The sequence below is a fragment of the Salmo trutta genome, chromosome 8 (assembly GCF_901001165.1).
Source record: "Salmo trutta chromosome 8, fSalTru1.1, whole genome shotgun sequence".
Taxonomy (NCBI): Eukaryota; Metazoa; Chordata; class Actinopteri; order Salmoniformes; family Salmonidae; genus Salmo; species Salmo trutta.
Genome location: NC_042964.1, coordinates 39,602,395 through 39,613,472, shown reverse-complemented (window position 1 = coordinate 39,613,472; position 11,078 = coordinate 39,602,395). Strand labels below are relative to the sequence as shown.

General features: G+C 42.3%; 1 protein-coding gene across 11 annotated transcripts in view; it reads right to left on the bottom strand.

The window, feature by feature from the left end:
• sbf1 (SET binding factor 1) overlaps positions 1–11,078 on the bottom strand; it is an 88,837-nt gene that overhangs the window by 32,248 nt on the left and 45,511 nt on the right. For 6 of the 11 annotated variants that reach the window (XM_029761283.1, XM_029761290.1, XM_029761287.1 and 3 more), the window contains exons 4-8: positions 10,915–11,040; positions 10,572–10,682; positions 8,114–8,200; positions 3,485–3,514; positions 1,911–2,016 (exon numbers count right to left, since the gene is read on the bottom strand). In XM_029761283.1, coding sequence (XP_029617143.1) covers positions 1,911–2,016; positions 3,485–3,514; positions 8,114–8,200; positions 10,572–10,682; positions 10,915–11,040 — 460 coding nt within the window. The remainder of the gene's footprint in view (positions 1–1,910; positions 2,017–3,484; positions 3,515–8,113; positions 8,201–10,571; positions 10,683–10,914; positions 11,041–11,078) is intronic. The other 5 variants (XM_029761292.1, XM_029761293.1, XM_029761294.1 and 2 more) reach the window with 3 other exon arrangements.

The following is an 11,078-nucleotide window of genomic DNA, read 5'->3' as shown; positions in this document are numbered from 1 at the left end:
GATCGAGGCAAAGATGAACGGAGCAAAGTACAGAGAGATCCTTTATGAAAACCTGCTCCAGAGCGCTCAGGATCTCAGACTGGGGCGAAGGTTCACCTTCTAACAGGACAACGACCCTAAGGAGACAGCCAAGACAACGCAGGAGTGGCTTCGGGACAAGTCTCAATGTCCTTGAGTGGCCCAGTCAGAGCCCGGACTTGAACCCGAACGAACATCTCAGGAGAGACATGAAAATAGCTGTGCAGTGACGCTCTCCATCCAACCTGACAGAGCTTGAGAGGGTCTACAGAGAAGAATGGGAAAAACTCCCCAAATACAGGTGTGCCAAGCTTGTAGTGTCATTCCCATGAAGACTTCCCAAGAAGGTTGTAATTGTTGCCAAAGTTGCTTCAACAAAGTACTGAGTAAAGGGTCTGAATACTTACGTAAATGTAATATTTATTTGTATATTTCTTGGGGGCAAAATTTCTGAAAAGCCATTTTTGCTGTGTCATTATGGGGTATTGTGTGTAGATTGATGACGGAAAAAATGATTAAATACATTACATACTCATTCAAAAATGTAACAAAACGTGTAAAAAGTCAAGGGTTCTGAATACTTTCCAAATGCACTGTGTGTGTGTGTGTGATATATATAGATATAGTTTGGGGTCACTTAGAAATGTCCTTGTTTTTGAAAGAAAAGCACATTTTCTGTCCATTAAAATAACATCAAATTGATCAGAAATACAGTGTAGACATTGTTAATGCTGTAAATAACTATTGTAGCTGGAAACGTAAACAGTGAAGAGGTGACTCCGGGATACTGGCAGAGTTCCTCTGTCTTTTGCACATCTTAATCTTTTATTTTTATTAGCCAGTCTGAGGTATGGCTTTTTCTTTGCATCTCTGCCTAGAAGGCCAGCATCCCGGAGTCGCCTCTTCACTGCGTTGAGACTGGTGTTTTACGGGTACTATTTAATGAAGCTGCCAGTTGAGGACTTGTGAGGTGTCTGTTTCTCAAACTAGACACTCTAATGTACTTGTCCTCTAACTCAGTTGTGCACCGGGGCCTCCCACTCTTTCTATTCTGGTTAGAGACAGTTTGCGCTGGGAGTAGTACATAGCGTTGCACGAGATCTTCAGTTTCTTGGTCATTTCTCGCATGGAATAGCCTTCATTTCTCAGAACAAGAATAGACTGACAAGTTTCAGAAGAAAGTACTTTGTTTCCGGCCATTTTGAGCCTGTAATCGAACCCACAAACGCTGATGCTCCAGATACTCAACTAGTCTAAAGGCCATTTTATTGCTTTTTAAATCAGCACCACAGTTTTTAGCTGTGCTAACATAATTGCAAAAGGGTTTTCTAATGATCAATTACATTTACATTTAAGTCATTTAGCCGACGCTCTTATCCAGAGCGACTTACAAATTAGCCTTATAAAATTATAAACTTGGATTAGCTAACGCAACATGCCATTGGAACACAGGAGTGATGGTTGCTGATAATGGGCCTCTGTACGCCTATGTACATATTCCATAAAAAATCTGCCGTTTCCAGCTACAATAGTCACTAACAACATTAACAATGCCTAAACTGTATTTCTGATCAATTTGATGTTATTTTAATGGACCAACTTTTTCTTTCAAAAACATTTCTAAGTGACCCCAAACTTTTGAACATTATATATACACATATACACACACATACATACATACATACATACATACATACATACATACATACATACATACATCACACACACACACTTCTGCCTTTTCCCCTAACTCATATCAAATATAGGCCTGTGGTTTGCGTTCATTAAGAAATTCTCTCAAAGGAACATTGGACTTTGATTGGTCCATATCACTGATCATAAAGTGCCCCATCGCTCCAGGGCTGAATAAACTGCATTGTGATTTGCCGTACCAAGCTGTCTAAAGAGATGGGCTACGCTGCTGCCACTGACAGGGAGGGAGTCGTTGATGGGAGTCTGGATGACCTGTCGATCGCCCGCACCCAATGTTATAGTCCTCTAGAGAGACAAAGAGAGAGAGAGAGAAAGAGAGAAAAGGAGGGACGCATGGAAAAAGAACAGATCATGTGAAGACCCTTTCTTGGAAAAATGGGGATTAGCAACAATCAGCACAATCACAGAGGTATAGAGGAGAGGAGAAATCACAGATGGAGAGAATCACAGGGGTTTAGCAAGTACATTAGAACTCCACAGTAACTGGCCATTCACAGCTGAACAGGTGAGAACTGACCTATGCTGAACTGAGAAACCCATAGCAATGGGCCTTACCACAGACTCAATCAGCCCACCATATTAAATGGGTCTTTATGGGAGTCAAATACCAATGACATGCCAGATTGTCCATACAGAGACATTTCCATTGTGTTTTGAGTATGGAAAGGGCAGAGTTCATACGTTTGAAGGATTTAGGGGGTCTTAACATTTGAAATGTCTAATTGGTTTAGTGTCTTATTGGTTTAGTGTTACTGGATAGTTCTTACGGTTATGTGATGCAGAAGGAAAGACAATGATTGATTTTTGTTGTTGTTGATTGTAACATTCATGAAACATCTGATCTTAGCCATGTAAACGCAACATTGCAGCGCATACATTACATTTATAGCTCAAGAGAGTTGTAGTAGTTGTTGTAAGATACAAATTATGGCAATTTATAAGTGTGATCTTTATGTTACATGAAATTTCAATGACTGTTTTGGATTTTAAAGAATTTGGAAGACCGAAAAGGCCTGTTAGCCGACATGAGTTAAGGCATAATTTGCACAGCATGATTAGCACAGTCCGTCTTGGCTGCAAATGAAAACAGATTGCAAAGAGTTGCATACAGGACAGGTAGCACAAGGTCAAAGAAGGCATCCAATATATCACACAGAAACACAACCACAGCAGCCTCTAGGACAGACATGGCATAGTAATACAACAGAATACACAGAAACAACTGGAACTACCTACAGAGGCTGTATACCATATTTGACAAGTAGGAATGCAAATTATTTTAAGTACAGAAATCAAATAAACTCCAGAAGCAGGAATCTACTGCAGCCAAATCTTCATCTCAAAGTACATAAAATACAGGGCCCAGGTATATCTGTGTATAGCTGAGAAGGAAAGGTTGGCGTTAGCTCATGCTCTCTACAGCAGCAGCAGCAATGAGAACACAGTGACCCAACTGCTGATCACCATATCACTGTCACTCGTCTGGTCAACAACCAATTAGATATCGTTTAATTTTTTCAGGCTACCAATAACAGATTGTAAAAGGATCAGCCATTGGGTAACAGATTGAGCCTTATCAAAGTGATTTGATTGGTTTTCCCGTGAGAGGTCTACGTTTTGACTGGCAGAGGAGGCGAGAAGGATGGGCTGAGAGAGGTAGGTGAGTTACAAAGACATAGGAGGATCCCGACAGAATTAGGGAAAGCTAGGAGCTGTTTGGTTGAAAGGAGAATAAAGTAGTCAGGCGGCGTACCAAGCTCTCCTCTCTCTCCTCCTGGCCTGGCTACACAAGTCAAGCAACACACACACACACACACACACACACACACACACACACACACACACACACACACACACACACACACACCGAAAGAGAGAGAGAAATACACCATAGGAGAACACACAAATTACAGACAACAGGATCCAAACAAAAACATGGCAAAACAATGACAAAACATTAACATTACAAATATACTCAGACGTTAACAGCGTGGCATTATGACATGAGAGTGCAGCAAAATTAACATAAGGCACAGAGTCAAACCAGCTGTCAACTTAGGGGAAGTAAAAATGGAAGCATCCACAGCTACATACAGTTGAAGTCAGAAGTTTACATACACTTAGGTTGGAGTAATTAAAACTCGTTTTTCAAACCACTCCACAAATTTCTTGTTAACAAACTATAGTTTTGACAAGTCGGTTAGGACATCTACTTTGTGCATGACACGTAATTTTTCCAACAATTGTTTACAGACAGATTACACTTATAATTCACTGTATCACAATTCCAGTGGGTCAGAAATTTACATATACTAAGTTGACTGTACCAGCTTGTAAAATTCCAGAAAATTATGTCATGGCTTTAGAAGCTTCTGATAGGCTAATTGACATAATTTGAGTCAATTGGAGGTGTACCTGTGGATGTATTTCAAGGCCTACCTTCAAACTCAGTGCCTCTTTGCTTGACATCATGGGAACATCAAAAGAAATCAGCCAAGACCTCAGAAAAAAAAAATTGTAGACCTCCACAAGTCTGGTTCATCCTTGGGAGCAATTTCCAAACGCATGAAGGTTCATCTGTACAAACAATAGTACGCAAGCATAAACACCATGGGACCACGCAGCCATCATACCGCTCAGGAAGGAGACGCGTTCAGTCTCCTAGAGATGGACGTACTATGATGCGAAAAGTGCAAATCAATCCCAGAACAGCAGCAAACGACCTGGTGAAGACGCTGGAGGAAACCGGTACAAAAGTATCTATATTCACAGTAAAACAAGTCCTATATCAACATAACCTGAAAGGCCGCTCAGCAAAGAAGAAGCCACTGCTCAAGAACCACCAAAAAAAAGCCAGACTATATTTCCCAACTGCACATGGGGACAAAGATGTCCTTTGGTCTGATGAGAAATGTCCTTTGGTCTGAGGAAACAAAAATAGAACTGTTGGGCCATAATGACAATCATTATGTTTGGAGGAAAAAGGGGGAGGCTTGCAAGTCGAAGAACACCATCCCAACCGTGAAGCACGCAGGTGGAAGCATCATGTTGTGGGTGTGCTTTGCTGCAGGAGGGACTGGTGCACTTCACAAAATAGATGGCATCATGAGGCAGGAAAATTGTGGATATATTGAAGCAACATCTCAAGACATCAGTCAGGAAGTTAAAGCTTGGTCGCAAATGGGTCTTCCAACTGGACAATGACCCCAAGCATACTTCCAAAGTTGTGGCAAAATGGCTTAAGGACAACAAAGTCAAGGTATTGGAGTGGCCATCACAAAGCCCTGACCTCAATCCTATAGAAAATTTGTGGGCAGAACTGAAAAAGCGTGTGCAAGCAAGGAGGCCTACAAAACTGACTCAGTTACACCAGCTCTGTCAGGAGGAATGGGCCAAAATTCACCCAACTTATTGTGGGAAGCTTGTGGAAGGCTACCCGAAACGTTTGACCCAAGTTATACAATTTCAAGGCAATGCTACCAAATACTAATTGAGTGCATGTAAACTTCTGACCCACTGGGAATGTGATGAAAGAAATAAAAGCTTAAATAAAAAACATTCTACTATTATTCTGACATTTCACTTTCTTAAAATAAAGTGGTGATCCTAACTAACCTAAGACAGGGAATTTTTACTAGGATTAAAATGTCAGGAATTGTGAAAAACTGAGTTTAAATGTATTTGGCTAAGGTGTATGTAAACTTCTGACTTCAACTGTACATCCAACATGTGAATTAGTCAGACGATGTGTGCGTGACCATGGGAAGAAATAACAGAGGACTGAAATGTTACACTTGTGTAACATTGTCAATTTTCAGTAAAGTTACTTTAAAAAGGGAAATTTGCTTAGTTAATGTTTTACAGTTAATATTTCAGGAAATCAAGTTATTTATGGAGCTTGGCCCATTAACCATCCTTTGGCTGGTTAACGGAAGACATTGTGGAGACTAGACAGTCATTTACAATGATCTATTCAATCACTCATACAGACGGGCAGACATGCGCACACACAAACGTTCAGGCAGGTTCCATATCAGACTAGTATATATTCCAGTGTACAGTATTGGGGCTAAAGGTTGCTGCCCTGTATGCCAAGAGTGCGTATTTGACAGTTGAGATGATTGCCAGATCCAGTAGTAAAGTGGATATGTTGCAATGCATGTTGGGATGACAGTGGTTGATGTTGCATGACTGGGGAGAGTCCTAGCAAGTCCAGACCTGAGTCTAATAAAAAGGCATGTGTGATTAGAAGTTTGACATTTGATAGTGTAATAGCAGGTTTGATACTAACAAAAACCTAACATAGCTTTTCATGTACTGTTATTACTCAAAAAAAGGAACGTCCTCTCACTGTCAACTGCGTTTATTTTCAGCAAACTTAACATGTGTAAATATTTGTATGAACATAAGATTCAACAACTGAGACATAAACTTACCAAGTTCCACAGACATGTGACTAACAGAAATTGAATAATGTGTCTCTGAACAAAGTGGGGGTCAAAATCAAAAGTAACAGTCAGTATCTGGTGTGGCCACCAGCTGCATTAAGTACTGCAGTGCATCTCCTCCTCATGGACTGCACCAGATTTGCCAGTTCTTGCAGTGAGATGTTACCCCACTCTTCCACCAAGGCATCTGCAAGTTCCCGAACATTTCTGGGGAGAATGGCCCTAGCCCTCACCCTCCAATCCAACAGGTCCCAGACGTGCTCAATGGGATTGAGATCCGGGCTCTTCGCTGGCCATGGCAGAACACTGACATTCCTATCTTGCAGGAAATCACACAAGCAGTATGGCTGGTGGCATTGTCATGCTGGAGGGTCATGTCAGGATGAGCCTGCAGGAAGGGTACCACATGAGGGAGGAGGATGTCTTCCTTGTAACGCACAGCTTTGAGATTGCCTGCAATGACAACAAGCTCAGTCCGATGATGCTGTGACACACCGCCCCAGACCATGATGGACCCTCCACCTCCAAATCGATCCCGCTCCAGAGTACAGGCCTCGGTGTAAGGCTCATTCCTTCAACGATAAATGTGAATCCGACCATCACCCCTGGTGAGACAAAACCGTGACTCATCAGTGAAGAGCACATTTTGCCAGTCCTGTCTGGTCCAGCGACGGTGGGTTTGTGCCCATAGGCAATGGTGTTGCCGGTGATGTGTGGTGAGGACCTGCCTAACAACTGGCCTACAAGCCCTCAGTCCAGCCTCTCTCAGCCTATTACGGACAGTCTGAGCACTGATGGAGGGATTGTTCATTCCTGGTGTAACTCGGGCAGTTGTTGTTGCCATCCTGTACCTGTCCCACAGGTGTGATGTTCGGATGTACCAATCCTGTGCAGGTGTTGTTACACGTGGTCTGCCACTGCGAGGACGATCAGCTGTCCGTCCTGTCTCCCTGTAGCGGTGTCTTAGGCGTCTCACAGTACAGACATTGCCATTTATTTCCCTGGCCACATCTGCAGTCCTCATGCCTCCTTGCAGCATGCCTAAGGCACATTCACACAGATGAGCAGGGGCATCTTTCTTTTGGTGTTTTTCAGAGTCAGTAGAAAGGCCTCTTTAGTGTCCTAAGGTTTCATAACTGTGACCTTAATTGCCTACTGTCTGTAAGATGTGTCTTAACGACGTTCCACAGGTGCATGTTCATTAATTGTTTATGGTTCATTGAACAATCATGGGAAACAGTGTCTAAACCCTTTACAACGAAGATCTGTGAAGTTATTTGGATTTTTACAAATTATCTTTGAAAGACAGGGTCCTGAAAAAGGGACGTTTCTTTTTGCTGAGTTTATTACAGAACGGTCTGTGCTATACTATCCAATGCATGAAGGTCTCTGAGTGTGTGTAAGTCAAGTGTATGTTTGCAAGATCTGCGCGTGTATGCGTCTGTGTGTGTGTGTTAATGCTGTTTAGTCCTCTCTCTCATTCAGACCACAGCACTGCCTGCTAAGAGGCCATCTGGTGCCCCATATGGTCACCCTCAGAGAACCAGTGTGTGGTGTGCGCGCGACCGTGTGTGTTTCTCATCAAGTGAAAAGTCTACGCACTTCTATAACAGATCAACAATGGCGACCATGTCAGATCAATCCACGACAAGCAGAATCAAAACAATTCATTGATTTTAAAAAGATCAAAAAAAATGATCAAAATGACTGACAGGTTAATGTAGCATGGAATATGCAGCATCGTTAGGCCACAAAACCCACAAAAGCAGATTAGTGCAAACTGCAAACCACTGAGTGAATATTAAATCAGCATGGTTTGAGATGATTACAGGAAATACAAAACAGACTTTTTAGAATCTTCATGTTTATCTAAATAGATAAAAATCACAATGAGGCAAGCGGATTGGTAAGAAGCTGCCGGAAGGTGATGTTACCTGGTCCTGAAAGCAGCCCAGTAGCCAGTCACAGGCTAGGGCCTGAGGAACCGAAAGATTTAAACTACATACTGGGGACTCATTTATCTGTAACACACAGGAGGAACCAATGTACAGCGGGGTTCAATGGCATGTTACACATGGGAACAAAATGTACAGAAATGTACGTATAGGCCCAATATAACTAGTAGTACTGTATGTTACACTGCTTCATGCTGTAGCATCATTGAATTAGTTTGAGACAAACAGTACGTTTAAATTGTGCACATAGGGCGAATACAAGAGCTAAGTAGATTAGAAGTCGACCGATTAATCGGAATGGCCAATTAACTAGGGCCAATTTCAAGTTTTCATAACAATCCGTAATCGGTATTTTTGGACACCAATTTGCAGATTTCTTCTTTTTTTACACCTTCATTTAACTAGGCAAGTCAGTTAAGAACACATTCTTAATTTCAATGACGGCCTAGGAACGGTGGGTTAACTGCCTTGTTCAGGGGCAGAACTACAGATTTTTACCTTGTCAGCTCGGGAATTCAATCTTGCAACCTTACGGTTAACTAGTCCAACGCTCTTACCACCTGCTTAACATTGCACTCCACGAGGAGCCTGCCTGTTACGCGAATGCAGAAAGAAGCCAAGGTAAGTTGCTAGCTAGCATTAAACGTATTTTATAAAAAACAATCAATCATAATCACTAGTTAACTAGACATGGTTGATGATATTACTAGTTTATCTAGCGTGTCCTGCGTTGCATATAATCGATGCGGTGCGCATTCGCGAAAAAGGACTGTCATTGCTCCAACATGTACCTAACCATAAACACCAATGTCTTTCTTAAAATCAATACACAAGTATATATTTTTAAACCTGCATATTTAGCTAAAAGAAATCCAGGTTAGCAGGCAATATTAACCAGGTGAAATTGTGTCACTTCTCTTGCGTTCATTGCACGCAGAGTCAGGGTATATGCAACAGTTTGGGCCGCCTGGCTCGTTGCGAACTAATTTGCCAGAATTTTACGTAATTATGACATGACATTGAAGGTTGTGAAATGTAACAGGAATATTTAGACTTAGGGATGCCACCCGTTAGATAAAATACAGAACGCTTCCGTATTTCACTGAAAGAAAAAACATTTTGTTTTCGAGATGATAGTTTCCGGATTCGACCATATTAATGACTAAGGCTCTATGATTTGATAGAGCAGTCTGACTGAGCGGTGGTAGGCACCAGCAGGTTCGTAAGCATTCATTCAAACAGCCATTTCGTGGGTTTTGCCAGCAGCTCTTCGCAATGCTTCAAGCATTGCGCTGTTTATGACTTCAAGCCTATCAACTCCTGAGATTAGGCTGGTGTAACCGATGTGAAATGGCTAGCTAGTTAGCCGGGTGCGCGCTAATTAGCATGGGTAACGCTAGTTAGCATGGGTAACGCTGCTTCGAGGGTGGCTGTTGTCGATGTGTTCCTGGTTCGAGCCCAGGTAGGAGCGAGGAGAGGGCCGGAAGCTATACTGTTACACTGGCAATACTAAAGTGCCTATAAGAACATCCAATAGTCAAAGGTATATGAAATACAAATCGTATAGAGAGAAATAGTCCAATAATAACTACAACCTAAAACTTCTTAACTGGGAATATTGAAGACTCATGTTAAAAGGAAGCACCAGCTTTCATATGTTCTCATGTTCTGAGCAAGGAACTTAAACGTTAGCTTTCTTACATGGCACATATTGCACTTTTACTTTCTTCTACAACACTTTGTTTTTGCATTATTTAAACCAAATTGAACATGTTTCATTATTTATTTGTGCCTAAATTGATTTTATTGATGCATTATATTAAGTTAAAATAACTGTTTATTCAGTATTGTTGTAATTGTCATTATTACAAATAAAATAAAAAAAATTGGCATCGGCCTCTTCTGGTCCTCCAATAATCGGTATCGGCGTTGAAAAATCATAATCGGTCGAACTCTAAAGTAGATATTCCTATACATAGTGTGTAGCAGTGGAGGCTGCCAAGGGGAGGACGGCTCATAATAATGTCTGGAACGAAGCAAATGGAATGGCATCAAACACATGGAAAACATGTGTTTGATGTACTTGATACCATTCCACTAATTCCGCTCAAGCCATTACCACAAGCCCGTCCTCCCCAATTAAGGTGCCGACAACCTTCTGTGGTGTGTAGGTTACTATGCTGGCCATCTCTTTGCTGAGGACCCGGCATTGACTCGGTACTGTGGGTTAGCAAAGCACACCCACTAATGCTAAGCTACAATGCTAACCGGTTGGTTAAGCTAATGTGCTAGCAACCTGCATCAGCCAACATGCTAAGATAAGATGCTAGCAGGTTGGATGGGGCTAACTAGCTAATAGGCTAGCTGGTTGGGAGGGTTGCACAGCCCAGGAGAAAACGTACAAGTCAGTATGCATGCTGAAAGGAGATGTGCTTACCTGAGAACCACCAGCGACGGGGATGACGCAGGTGAGGAGGTTTCCGATCACTGTTTCCAAGGGAACGCTGAGGCTGTCCACGTGCACTGTGTAGATGAGCCCCAAACAGTTCTGCACAGCAGAGGCACACAGTCAGAAGACAAGCACAACCTTTCCTTGACTTGTAGTGAAATGACAAATGGGGTTTGTGGGTGAATAACACATCTACTACCTAAAGCAAAATACAGCCAAATCAAGCCTAGATTTGTCTCAAACACACTTCATTGTAACAAGAAACAGAGATGAGAAGTGCAATGGGAGTATCGGACAGGGACATGCAGTATTGTTTTGAGGTGCGTTGTACCCTGAAGACCTCTGTGTGGTCCAGACGGGACACCAGCACCAGGCTCTTGGGGGCAAAGACTTGGGCCGGCTGGACCAGCCCTGGGACTTCGTCCTCATCCACCTCACTGGCCTCAGCTTTCTGTAGCTACACACACAGAAAGAGACAGCGTGTCATACAGTGTA